The following is a 14103-nucleotide window of genomic DNA, read 5'->3' as shown; positions in this document are numbered from 1 at the left end:
ACAAAGGCGACCGCCAAACAAGAAGATCCTATATGCTTTGAAGCAAGGAAAGGATGTGTTTGGGCGCAGATCTACTGTGGCATTTCTGGGGGGGAAGAAATTTTTGGTAGTGACACCGGACAAAAGAACTGATTTCGTTTGGTACGTGGGCTAAGAGAGATTTCGGTCGGGGGTCTAGAACAACAGAAATGAAAAGTAGTGGTCTCCATGGTCTGAGGGGAGGTCTACCGCAGAAATTCGAGAATCCGAATGATCAGATGAGCCTCGTGGAAATGCATCTCCTTCAAACTTGTTTTTGGATTGAAGGAAATCAAATACAAATTTGAAGGATACTGCGCGACTGTTGACAATATTAATGTTGAAACCTTGAAGTTTCCGATTTGTACGAAGTGATAGTCTTGTTCCTAACTTGACGCTTGAAATTGAATGGGTAACGAGGAACGGGAGTGGCGCTGAACATCCGGTGTGTTCCTGGTCATAGCGGAAGACGTAGAGCGCGTCGATCAACGTCAACATGCTTGGAGTCGTCAGGTGGTCATGGTACAAGTACTATGGCCAATGGAGTATCAACTTAACTTGAAGTTCGAACGCACTAAGGCAAATGAAACCCACGTGATCGCGATACCTCTGTGAGACACGCTCAAGACACGCTCAAGACACGTTCAGCATCAAGATCAACGATGAGCCCAAGTTCACCAAAAGCGGCCTCAGTTAGTACGCTCATATTTTCCGGTGGCGATGTTGGAAGCGGCTACTCATACGAAACTCAAATATGCGAAGGCGACCACCTGGCAGAACTCTCCAACTTGAACTACGATCAGGAGACAGGAGATGCATCTGACAAGGAGGCCGTCAATATATATGTCCAACTTTTTGAAGGTGTGTCGTGTATCAATGTCATATTATCAAGCATCTTAATGACGAGCAAACTCAGACATGCTCAAGACTTTGGTAGAGACTGAGGGACATTTATTCGACCTTTCAGAACTCGATTGCTTCCAGAGATACGACAGACTTTCGCGTATGTTTACTTTTCATACTTTATGAGCTCAACTCAGTGACAAATAGCAAGCGCAAAGTTTCTTACGACGAAGCTTCTCCTGCGAAAACCCAATGCATGGCACCGTCTAGACTCGCTCAAATATGAAGCTGAAATAGGCAGCAAAGAAGGGCTTATTCAAGCTATCGACGAGATATGCTTTGTACCAGGTCAAATAAAAGTAGACGCTATAGACGAAGGGGCCACCGACATGGGCGTAGAGAGGGAAATAATAGACCTCACGGATGATGTCTACTCACCACCTTACCTGCCTTCACACATTCCTCAACCTCAGGAAATACCTACACCGCACTTGCATCAACCCGCACCACCACCACCCTCCACTATCAAGACTGAGGAAGTCCCAATACCCCTAGGTGCAACGCTCTCTGCCGCAAATGCTGTTGCTGGTCCCTCTTCTATAAAACTTGAAGACCTTCCTATGGCTGACACCAAGCTTATGAACTATATTGAAACACTCTCAGAGCCCGTAGGCATCCTAGCAGAAGACGAGTCTCAAATGGATCTTCCTGCCCTCCTTGAGTGCCTCAGAGTCGACGAACTACGTTGCATCGCAAAGCAGATGCGTGTCAAAGCTAGTTCAAAAGTACGTCCTCGTAGTCCTTGTCACATCTAGTCCTGATCTTCTGAATCTCCGCAAATACAGCCCGAAATGATACATGCCCTTCTAAGAGGTTCCTGCACTCAGTCAACACTAGTATCATCATTCGCCTGTGCTACGACGACGTCCAAGATTCGATCGACATCCAAAATTTCTACAACTTTCACATCAACAGCCATTTTCCGACAAACTAACCTCCCTTTCGGTCGCGAGACAGCCCAGAAACGACTGCGCGATATTGTTCTCGGCACACTCGGCAAGTGCGTGCGTGTACATGAGAACTTTCACCGATTAGTGCGGCGGGCAAACATAATTTATTTCAGGCTGTGCGTCTCCTCTTCTCCCTCTGCACTTTCTTGTGCCTTTTCGTTTTATCCCTACACCACAATCTAACTCATAATGTAGGACTCAATCCTCCCAGAGTCTTCTTCTGCCCGCCCTGCTTTCGCGGTTTAAGAAGCGTTCCTACGCAAGCATAGCCTGCATACGTACGAAGGACATCTGGCCTACACGTGATGCTCTTCTCGCTTATGAACAAGCGCTTGAGCAAGAAGAAATTGTAGATGCTGTGTTCGCCGGGAACTTTGCAGCAGTGGGAGCCGAGAGGGAATTCAAGACACCAGCTGCAGATGAACTTCGATTCAAGACACCAGTCACGCCCACTGCTGCACCTGGAACACCGCAAACACTGACTTCTACGAAGATTGTGCAGACCCCTGTGTCAAATACCTTTACAACGCCTGCTTCAAATGGCAAGGGCAAGCCGCAATCTAGATCTGGTGTGTCTGTCAAGACTGAAAAATTAGATTCTGTGCGTGTGCGTGGGGCGCGACTAGTTAAGGAGATCTTCGAGGAGGTGTACCCGCACTGGCAAGCTCTGGTGAAGATGAAGAGTGAAGGTGGTCTTGAGGGGAAAGAGAGGGGGTATGGATTGGAGAGATTTGAGAGCGGTATGTATATTTCATCCACTACATGTACCTACTTGGTTAACATTTTTGTAGGGCACGTCCTAACCCGCCTCGTTTGTAAAGGCGCGCATGCGCTCGGTATCCTCGATGAATACGAATATGAACTCAGTGTTCTCGAGTCCCTGCTTGCGCAGAATCGGTGGCGTCGTGGACGACGTGGTAGGTGGCACGAGCGCCGGGCGCTGATCCTAGAGAGATATGTAGCCAGAAATGATGACGCGCTTTCGGCGTGTCTTGATGCTCTAGAAGACGATGATACGCATATTGGTGGGTTGGGATCTGGAAGCTAGCTGTTGCATCCTAACTGATCACTGGATAGTCTTTCGTCCCAAACTTGACCGTCGCTTGACAGCCCTTGAGAAAAAGCTCAAACTTGATCCTGCAGACCGACATACGAGTGAATGGAGCCTCCAACCCCCTGTGTTGGTCTCCTTTGAAGGAGTGCGTGTGCGCCACCGTGCAGCGAGTTTAAAACTCGATCGTTCTGGGAGGAAAATCAACGACACCGCCAAACAAAAAGTTTCTATCACACCAGCAGGAGACATCACTAAATTTTTGTCGCCAAAAAAACCTGGCATTACAAAAGTGGATGCGACGCCTGTCTCGATCAAAGCCGAAGTGAGCTCTCGGATTCTGGATGAGAAACCAAATATTGACCTGTTCCTAGACCAGGGAACGGAAAGAAGAGAAAGGAAAGTCCATCTGGGTCGGACGAGATAACCTAGAAGTGAATGTCGAGACACTCGCGCTACAATGGTACGAGGACCAGGGGTTCAAAGGGTATGTCTATCTCTCGCCTTTCTTGCCTTCCACCCTCACGATCACTCGATTCCGTAGCATACACTCAGAAACTAGAATTATCACTACCCTCTTTGGTATCCTCTTCTGGGATATCATCTTCCTCCCCATCCCCGGTGCCTTTGAGACCCCTTTCCAGACTGCACCGTTGGATATGGCGGAAGACTCATTTTATCATGCTCGACGAGATCCCATCGAAATAAGGCTCAAGGAACTCGAGGATGGACAAGGAGAGGAAATTGTGAACCGAGTGGAAGCAGAGCATAGAGCGCGCAAGACGTGGTGCGTAGGTGTAGATTGGGAGTTAGTGGAGGAAGGGGAGATCGTAGAGATAGTTCGTGTGAGTGCGAATTCCATTCTGAGCAGGCCGGTAACTGACGCAGCTGTAGTGTCTTGGCGGGACAGCGCTGTCTATGATATGCCACCTTCTTTGTGAAGACTATGCTGGGCGCCGCTCCGGCGGGCCAGATCTCTTTGTGTGGAATGCGGATACAGGAAAATGCAAGTTCATTGAGGTTAAGGGCCCAGGTGATACTCTTCAGGAAAATCAGAAGGTCATTGTCAGAGCTTCTTTGCACGTATCTAATCTAACTTTCATAAATGCTACAGCTCTGGATCGACGTCCTTCTCCGAGCTGGAGCAGCAGTAGAGTTGTGTTCAGTTTACGAGCAGGGTAAAGGGGATGAGCACAAGACAGGGAAGAAGGGGAAGTCGAAGGGAAGCACCAAGAAGCGGCGAGGCAAAGCCAAGGATACTATCGAATCCGACTCCGAAGAAGAGGAGGTGGAGCGCATGTGCGAATCTGAGGACGACGCTGATGCTCTGCCCGTTGTACCAATCCCCGCGCGCATGGACGACGTCCAAGACGAAGGAACTTCCTCTAGATATTCTACTCGTTCACGATCCTCCGCATACACTCCAACACCGAGTCGTATGCCTGCAGCTACTATGATCGAACCATCAACTCCCCCATGTTCGCCCAAGAAGCGCAAGTTCATCGCCGAAGTCGTTATTTCCACCCCTAGCCCCAGGAAGAAGATCAAGTTCTCGCAGAATAGCGACAGTCCCGAAGTTTGAAAGACCTATATATCATGATCCCTTGTTATCTTGTTTTTTTTGCACTATCTTTATTGTTTGATTTATATCCCAGTTTATAGTGTATTAACATTTCTGATATGTATTCATCAGATATGTCGTCATCGAGGTGTTATAGTAGATAGCCCGATATCATAGATAGTGGGAGAGGAATACAGTGAGTATTACCGGGAATAAGGGGGTGAGGTTCGGAACCGTTCAGAGGAATCAGAACGGTTCAAGAACCAATGGAGAACCAACGTTGTTGAACCCAGACCAAATGGACCGAGAACCATACCTCAATTCGGTCAGGTTCGAACCACGGTTCTGGACCGGACCGCGGCAGCACTACCGGTTCAACTTTAATGGCGTCCCGACTCGTTCTTTGTTTTTGACATTGACATTGACAAGTTGTCTATCAGGAAAACCCTCCTGTATCTTTATTTGTCACCAAATTTCCTTATTATGAAAGTACAGTTACATTTGTAGGAAGACAACGAGCAAGTTTCGGATTGGTTTCGGAGGTTAACTGGTTAGCGGGACTCAGAGAACGAGAGAAGAACGTGCAGATGTGATCACTCAAAAGAAATGGGTAAAACATCGATAGTGATGTAGAGGTGAGTGGCTTGGTTTTGGCAAGCGTCCTATTTCGAGCCAGATAATTTATCCAATTCCTCCCAAGAAATGCTATGCCCACCGCCACCACACTTGAAACCACTCTCAGTTTGGGTCCAAGCATATCCGTTAGGACATTTGCGATCCGCTGGAAGACGAGCGAGCGCTTGTTCGATAGTTGCCTGCATCTTTTCATCCGCGGCCCTGCCAACTTGTCTCTCTCCGCTTTTTCTTCGGCGGCTTTTCTTTCTGTGTCGGCTTGTTTGGCTTCATCTTCTGCCTTCTGTCGAGCCGTTGCATCTGCCGCTGATTGTGCCTCAGCTGCATGCTGCTTCGTCTCAGCTTCTTCTTTGGCCCGCACATCAGCCGCCAGCTTTGTCTCTGCTTCCTTCCTGGCTTCTTCCTCATCAGCCGCCTTTGCTTCCGCGACAGCTGCTCGTATCTTAGCTTCTTGACGTTTCTGAAGCAGACGCCTCCCTTCATGGTCATCTAGCCAAGTAGCAGAGACATCCATCAAAAGAGAGCGAAGCGTAGCCTCGGTAGGATACTCCGAGATGTGGACCTGCAAGTACAGACGGCTGCTCTGGACAATGCGGACATTAAGAGGAATATGTTGACGATCTACAAAGTGGTTCCACTGGTTCTCCAAGTCATTAGCTTTGATGCCTAGCACAGACGAAAGGCACACAGCGGTAGCACCCTCGCCAGTCTGCGATGTGTCGCTTATATCATCGCTATCGCTGATAATCGATTCTTCCGGCCCCTCCGATTCTATTTTGGCGAGTAGAATATTGGACCGAACGGTGCAAGGCAGGTGATCATTTGCTGTGCTATATTTGGCCGTATACGATAATGACGTGAGCGTTGGGTTGATCATATCGTCTGGGGTAGGGACATCCAATGCGAATGTCCAGTTCCCGCAATTATGGCTGATAAGCTCGGTAAAGCGCTGGTTTGAATATGCCGCATGGGTATGAACCAGAGTTGTGTCCTCTGGTGGAAAGGTGGCTGATGCCTGAATGATATCGGTAGATGGCGGGATGATTGGGAATGAGATCATGCAATGTAGGGTGATTGGGGACTTACGGAGTATTGAGCGAATGCTGGGAGATCTATGGTGGGTTCGCAATACGCTCCATCCGCACCCAAGGACTGACCAATCACAGTACTGAGGGCTGGGTGCGCACGCACAGATTGCTGGACGTGAGCGACAGGAGGCTGCCAGCTCACTTGTCCCTTCTGCACTAGCAACGGATCGTCCGCTAGCAGAGATTGATGAATAGCGGTCGATTGACTTGGGATAATATGGAAGGATGGTAGAGTTCATGCACATGAATGGAGGGGCCTGCACAACGTTCAGGCTGTCGAGGTGAGGTGGTGTATATCGATCGTGCGGCACTTGACTTGGGGCTTACAGGATATTTATGCGTTTAAATATGTGGCTTTCGCAATCTTCCGGTCAGGTCACTATTAGTCCTGCCATAGCGATCATCTAGACTTTAAGCCTTACTTATCCTATGGCGGGTAATCCAGAAACGCCTACCGCGGAAACTGCTTATATTCGAATCATATTTTCTCATAACCGTATATCCAATCAAGTACCGCCATGTGCATGCATCCCTACCTGTGACCTGTCAGAAAATCAGATCCAGAGGTGCAATGATAAGGGCTTCAAAGGGTGTCTGTTGGAACGATGTCACGCTCGATGCCACAGTGGGCACCTGATGATCCAAGCGATGAATGACCTGTCATTCTCAAAGCCCCGGGGTAGATGATTATCTCCGTTGTGACAGATCTTCTATCGAAGAAGTCGAACTTTGTGAGAGGCGCACGCTAGTCCTCCCCCCATATGGCACACCGGCAATGATTTGCAGGTCTTCCCGGGCACAGCACACGCGCAGAGTTTATCTGTAGATCTGTAAAAACCATTTGCAATTCTCCACATGACGAGTGCCGCGAAACTTCCCTGCCCGACGCCGACAGCGCTGTTATTTCAAACAATCAAGATTCCGTAAGTTGGCATCAGTTCCCCTTTTTCTGAAACAGACCCACTGGCATTCGGAACGTACATAGCGGAGCTTGAAGTCAACTATATGCGAGGTACCCGCAGTCTTTCTTATAGATGTCAGCGTAGACATCGTTAAAACACGTTCACACTACTATAGCAGATTCCTCGCACGCTACAACGTCTCTCATAGCATCATACCAGCTGATGCAGAGGCACTGGATGACTAACTCATTGCAGCCCCTGCGCGGGTCATATGACCATCTCTTCAGCGAGGACTTTCAAGACTTCGTTCCGGTGCTAGTGAGTTTCTTACTGGTTCATGTTAGTATGTGAAAACAAAATGCCCACTCAATAATAACATACGCATATGTCTGATTTATTTGTTGTCTGACGCTTGTCCCTGAAGCAATCTCGGAGATCCGAGGACTGTCAGACGATTAACAGGGGATGATAGACTCATGTCACGGTATCGGAAGCAAGTCTGGGCCGAGTGACACACCTAAATCAGGTCAAGATTGACACCTGCATTGGGCAGCGGTTCCCATTCTTCTGATGACCTTCCCGAAGATAAAGACAATGACAGCACTCTGATACAATCAGCTGGTTCATCATGCATCATGTGCATGCACAGGAATTCCTGAAATCATGTTCCCGGTAATACATAGCGTCTTCGGCTTCTGTGCCCCTGCCGTACCCGGCGTATCGTCGAGTTATTAATATAGTCATGTTTTCCAGAAACACTCGTCAGCTTGCAATACCAGATGCAGGTCTGGGATTCTTTTTACGATGTGTCAAAGAGCCCCTGCGGCCTGCAATCATCGTGTATGCGATAAGAACACTCCAGGCAGAACCGAGAACCGCGAATGCATATGGCTGAGTCAAAATATAACCAGGCTACTACCTACTACTACCCAGCCCCCAGAACTCAGATAATAAATCCTTGTACCGGTCAGGTGAGCCATGTTTCAATTTTTTCGGATGCATTGCCTTCTTTTGAGAGTTACTATAAAACCCCGTCTTTCACGTACATCATTTTAAGACTCCTTCGAGAATCATCACACATTAGTATTGAACATATGGCTTTGGCAGTATTATCCACACCTCCGCCTACATTTGCTCCGACCCCAATCATCTTTCCGCCCGAACAAATCAATGAGATATACACCTACGCGTCCTATTCCAAAGAAGCCACCACTGACCTTGTCGAGAACGGCAAAGGTCATTGGACGTTCTCGCTGGATGTTCCCATTCCAGACAAGATGGTCTATCCGACCCTCACTTATCTTGAATATACCGTTAAATACGGCATCATGATAACAAACAAGCAGGGCACATCTACAATGCGGACAAGAATAATGCTCACCAAGGTCCCTGGCTCTAGCTTAGACGCCAAACCCACATCCATTTCTAATGGGCATGCTCTCGGAATGAATGGCAATGGCAATGGCAACGGGGTAGGATTGGCTCCACATACGCTCCAAGTCCCGCCCACCTTGTGCCTTTCGTCCACGCCAGCCGTCAAGGAGAACTTTCGTACTAGTCAGTGGAACCACTACCTCGATCAACAACAACTCCTCCCTCATATCCGTATCATCGACAACAGCCGCCTGCACTTGGAGTTGCATGTCACTGAAAATCCCACCCCTCTTGTACTACGCTCCCTCGTCATAAACGTGTCCGCCACTTGGGCTGAAGATATGCAAGCAAAAATCTTGCATGACGAGATCGAAGTAGCTGACATGAAGACAGCGTCCGCGCAGAAGAAGATGGCAGAGGATAATCAAGCGAGGTTACAGGCCGAAAGCAAGTCTAATACGGCTATAATGGCGAAAGATTCAGCCGAAAAGAAAGAGGAGGCAGCTAAGCAGAAGTCACAAGACGATCAGCTGGCAAAGAAGCATGCGGATGATGAGGCAAACGAACATAGGGATGCAAAGAAACGTGCGGAATCCGGACTTTAGACCAGATTGTTTGGAATAAGATACAATGTAACATACCTGCGTGCTGCTCGAGACTTGTCATAATGTAGCAGTCACTGATCAGTAAATTGATGCATCGATGAGATATTAATTTTTCGAGATGCAACTGACATCCAACCGGTGAAAGCGCCAACGTGTCTATGTTTCTGTCCTCGCATGCCCGTGGTTAAATTGTCCAACGAAGTGTCCTATCTCGCAGTTCCACCTGCCCACTACGCCATCAAATAGGGTGTGCATGTTGTTGCAAGAAGACGATATCTGCAAATTAACGGTGTTCCCAATCCACTCATATTCGGGCGTAGCTATTTTGAAGCGGTCCTGCCGCGGTCGTGACGCGCATGTGACGTGGCGTGATACGGAGGCTGCGAAAATGTTGGAGAACTTGTCGTGGTGTGAGTAGTGCTTGACCCAGCCTGACTGAAGCTTGACATGGCATGTTTCGGGCTTGACGTGGTAGTACAGAGTACCGAGGCTGTATCCGACTTGACATCATAGCGAGACAATGATTCACACTGCTGCCTGAAAACAAACGTTGGATCAATGATTAGAGGCAATACAATACAAACACACTAGCCTAGATGTACACAACATTCCCAAGTAGTACGAACACGGAGGACAAGCACTGTAAATTTGGTGCGAGGTGAATGCAGCACTCCAGGGACTGCACGCAGATGGACATTCAGATGTTGGCCATTAGCGAGGATTCAAAGTGTTTGGAATTCATTTCGAGCGACATGTGAAGTTGGTGTTTGAACATAATCTGTACCCTAGGATTTGTGACGGGGCCGCGTCACATAAGCCGCGTCACAGGCGCGTCACGACCGCCGCAGGACCGCGTCAATTTCACCTGGCCCCTCATATTCGTGCTTCAGAGTTACTTGGTTGCGCTGTGGTAGGGAGCTTCTGCAATATTCGACGTCTCAAGGGATTCGGCCGCACTGGCAATTACGGTAAGCGTGTGTAATATGTATGTTTTTCTTCGGAACGCATTAAACAATCACGAATCGTCCCTACTCTGACATGAATTCAAGCTACACCACTGCTCCAGATGTCCTGGAATGTCGTATTGCCTGCATATGTCCACCTCTTCAGGATCATATCGGCCATCCCTCATGTGATCATGAAACTGATGGTTCAGTTCAGTGTTCGCTTGAAAGTTGTTATCGTTATGGTTTGAAAAGCGTCTTTTCTTCGATAGAAGCCACTGCAAATGAAGTTGGGAATTGTTATGGACGAGCTCGAGCCTCCGTGTCCTTGTGAATAATGAGTGTGTTCTTAAATCTTGCTTATCCTGACCAATCGCATTCGTCTACCTGCGCATATATGCTGATTCATCGTCTCCTAGTTTTCTCTGACCCTGTTGAACAGCTTGGGTGGCATGCGTTTCACCACAAATGTCATAGGACGTTGATTCTAGCATGGAGCCTTCTTCTAATTTGCCATTTTCCATCGCGACGCTGAACCAATCGGGAGCTTCGGACACACTGTCCAGCCTACCCTCGTGTTACACCCATTTTACTGATACCAGACGCCTGCAAGGACAATTCACAGGACGACTTTCTTATTGGCTCCGTCTATCTATAACACGTTGCTAAAGCTCAATGATCCCTTACAGCGAGATGTCAATTGGATCATGGTGATTACATGATGATCCTAGAAGGAGTCTCGAAGTCGCTTGAGAAGTTGAATGATGCGTAGGCGGCGCTCTTTCAAAATAGTAAAACGGGGTTATAGGGTAACTCTCAAGGCAAGTACAAACATCCGAAATTCTGAACCATAACTCACCTGATCAATAGATGGGCGCAATGATGACCCTTGTTCAGGGGCTGCAACCTGGAATGCAGCCTAAATATATTTTGACACCGCCATGTACGTGGTTCTACTTGGTGTTTTCCCATCTGGGACATGATTGCTGCGGGACTTGTTTCTGACTTTCTCTCTGGGAACAAAGCAGTCGGACATGATTTTTCGGACAGGACGGCCCCTGAGCTTTTGGGTCATGGTAATTCCCAACTTGTACACCGAGATGTATTCGAAATTTTATTGATTGTTCGTAGGAAAAAATACTAGGTTGTCGTGCTTCTGCCGACCCCTTGACCTACTGCTGGCAAATGTCACTGGTAGAACTATTTCATTCTACCAACAATACTACGTGACTTGACACACTGATATCGATAAGATGAGTCATGTTGCTGCTAAATACATCATATGGCGCTGTAAACTGTCCGCAGCTGACGAAGGTTTCGGGAAACTCGGAACATTATTACATGACTTGATGACACTCAGTTACCGCTACAGAAGCGACTCGGAGATGGTGGTAATCCGGTTTACTCACAAAGATAAAGATTCAGCGCTCGGCATTTATATAAGGTGTTCCGAAACAATGTGATTTGGAACTTCGGAAGTTCAGATATGGTAAGGCAATGCTGAAGCGAAACTCACTAGCTTTAATTAACAGGGCGAAATGACATTTCAGGGATCATGATCCAGATCTATGCCAATCAGCTAGTTATCAAGGCGTCTTCGTTAAATGATTACAGCTTTGTGCAAAAACATTGATAACAGCGTGAAACACTGTGCTTACCACTATATTATCCCGAAAAATTACAAACTCGCAGCTTTCAAGCTCCAAGAACAGAACTATGTTGCTGGGGTGTCTTCGTTTATTTGCAGGCTGTTTTGCAGCTGGTGAAGGCTCTGCTTCGTTGTTTGGGCTTGTACGCATCTATCAGAATAGTCGGAGTTGTGTCATGTTCGGTTTCAATCAAAGCAGCATCAGAAAGTTCATTAGGGAAACTTGGAATATTACATGACTTGATGACTCGGACAGCTCGGTTACCGGCAAGATAATGATAACGGGGGCACGTGCACAGAAGCAAGTATGGTTTGCCCACGAAGATGAAGATTCGGCGCTGTAGCGTTCAACTTGGTTTGTACAAGGCGCTCCGAGAATATTTGGAGACTAGTGATAACCTTAAAGCATCCGAAGTCGACCCAGGGGCCGTGGGAAGAATCGGAATCGCCCACTTCTAACATATAGGACGGAACGTTTGATCCCGCGGAAGCAAATCAAGTTCGCATGACACCAGCGGACAAAACAATCAAGGGTTTCGAAGTTTCGTTTCGCTTTCAAACACAAGTAGTGCATATAGTAAATATGTAGAGCTACTTGTGCAGGCACGGGTGAAAAGGTAGGGCAACTACATAACTCAACACAATGCCAAGAATATCCGGCCACTCTGATATTGGGGAGCCCTGACTGGCGGATTGCCATCCTGGGGGCTATGCAAGTCGAGTTTATTATTGGAAAGATGAGTTTAGATGAGACAACTCACTCATAATACTGAAGTTGACTATGGTCATCAGACAATAAGAAATTATAAACATGTCCTGTCACGGGGTTCCCTGTATTATCGAGATATTCTTCAAACATTATGCCACAGAATATGGCTATACCCTGGATAATGAGAACTGGATCAATCATGTGTGCAAGATGATATGAGCTACTTGCGTCAATGCCGATTTTGTCAGTGAACCAGGCAGCCACGGCTGCTTTGAATTCTGGTTGGTCAAAGTGAAATGGTCAGCTACCTGGTGGTTTGCATTTGAACAAAACAAACCGAAGGCAAAATCATCGCAGTCAAATAGCTCATTGCGAAAGTTGGTTTTTTCGATGCCAGCGGCCAAGCGAATCTCCTCGAAAATCCCTCGCGAGGGGATGAGATATCTGTTTCCGACGGAGTTTGTCAGCGCGTTTGATTTTGCAGAGAGTTGCTTACAGTCCTGTTGTAGTTGTATACCCCTTGAGCCTCTGAAGATCAAGCGTAGGATTCGCGGGACCCCTCAATACGTTCAAAATTCTGTCGATTTCAGCCCCAGAGCAGCTCAGTGGCTTGCCAAGGTCCCAACGTTCGTTGCGATTCTGCCCAAGAATGGTGTAGTAGCTGTATATCAGGACAGATTAGAACAATCAATCGGAGCTACATGAACTCACTGATTCGGGTTTTGACCTCCAATGGATTCTGCGCAAAGAATTATCATTTCTCGTAAAAATATATGACAAAGTCATTGAGTCGGACGTACTTTTCCATTCAAAATTCGTGATACTGTGACATCATGGACAGAATGTGATATAAACATTGCATGATGCGAATACTGAATGAACAACCAACCGATAGTACCCTAAGGGATGCGATGTTATTGTCCAGTAATCGGTTGTGGTGTGCGTAGGGTCGTCAATGACAACGCTACTCCCATTGCGAGAGGTCAGATACTTTCCGCTACTAAGGTTACGGATAGTATACACAATGCCAAGGTTGGATGATGACGGATCGACGAGCCAGAGCTGCGGGAACGCACGGCGACTATCCGATGATCCACTCCAAGGCTGCTTTACATGAAGTGTTGCAAACTCTAGTGGACAGATGCGATAGTGAATGAAAGCTTGGGCGCCCGTCTAATGAAGATACTCACTAGTTTGGGGGACTTCAGGGAAGCCCACATACGCGTCAATACATCAGTCCAATGTTAGGTGGAGTGGGATGCTCACTGCCTGGGGAAAGGACTCCAGGAATATCCTTGTTCTGAATATAATCTGTGGTGATGTCCAGGCTAATAAGTAAATGTGAGGAAAAGGGCGATGAGCCTACAAATGCCACGTGTAAACGACATGCTGTGGATGGATGCACTGGCAGTGAGGAGGTGTGGATGTCACGGTCGTCTTTCGAAGTTGGGACAGAGGAGGTTATATATATAGAGAATCAGAATGTACTAGTTATGTCTTCAATGCACTAGCTATAGCTAGTTTAACCTCCGAAAGCTTATATAGTGAAACAAACATACGTGATTTCTGCTATCCATGTGTCCAGGTACGCACGTACGGTGGTCAATGATCGATGATCGAGATCACGCGCACGGAGGCTAGCTGTGTGTGATAACTGACGTGGACATGACATTATGTAAGTTACGCCGAGGCCCCACGCAGATCCAATGCAGATCTA

At 47.5% G+C, this 14103-nt stretch overlaps 3 protein-coding genes across 3 annotated transcripts; 2 read left to right on the top strand and 1 right to left on the bottom strand.

Moving 5' to 3' along the window:
• Nucleotides 1-680: 680 nt before the first annotated feature.
• Nucleotides 681-4504, top strand: DFJ58DRAFT_726755 (uncharacterized protein; the record flags this gene model as incomplete). Its single annotated transcript, XM_041385402.1, has 11 exons — nt 681-879; nt 935-1021; nt 1069-1646; nt 1707-1921; nt 2067-2611; nt 2663-2896; nt 2949-3247; nt 3297-3409; nt 3467-3767; nt 3817-3981; nt 4037-4504. The coding sequence occupies 11 exons, from the start codon at nt 681-683 to the stop codon at nt 4502-4504; spliced, it is 3204 nt and encodes a 1067-aa protein (XP_041245018.1).
• Nucleotides 4505-8116: 3612 nt separating this feature from the next.
• DFJ58DRAFT_782586 (uncharacterized protein) lies at nt 8117-9209 on the top strand. Its single transcript, XM_041389853.1, has one exon. The coding sequence runs from the start codon at nt 8201-8203 to the stop codon at nt 9083-9085; it is 885 nt and encodes a 294-aa protein (XP_041245017.1). The 5' UTR covers nt 8117-8200; the 3' UTR covers nt 9086-9209.
• Nucleotides 9210-12183: 2974 nt separating this feature from the next.
• DFJ58DRAFT_782578 (uncharacterized protein) lies at nt 12184-14005 on the bottom strand. Its single transcript, XM_041389852.1, has 12 exons — nt 13946-14005; nt 13753-13897; nt 13653-13697; nt 13577-13588; nt 13276-13516; nt 13187-13209; nt 13098-13125; nt 12883-13047; nt 12724-12830; nt 12615-12664; nt 12439-12560; nt 12184-12385 (listed from the first exon to the last, which is right to left on the bottom strand). Exons 2-12 carry the CDS (start codon nt 13772-13774, stop codon nt 12313-12315), a joined length of 888 nt encoding a protein of 295 aa, XP_041245016.1. The 5' UTR covers nt 13775-13897; nt 13946-14005; the 3' UTR covers nt 12184-12312.
• Between the last annotated feature and the right edge of the window lie 98 nt (nt 14006-14103).

Source organism: Suillus subalutaceus (assembly GCF_016647625.1).
Source record: "Suillus subalutaceus strain FC151 chromosome Unknown DFJ58scaffold_39, whole genome shotgun sequence".
Lineage (NCBI taxonomy): Eukaryota > Fungi > Basidiomycota > Agaricomycetes > Boletales > Suillaceae > Suillus > Suillus subalutaceus.
This window is presented reverse-complemented; position numbering and strand designations above follow the sequence as displayed.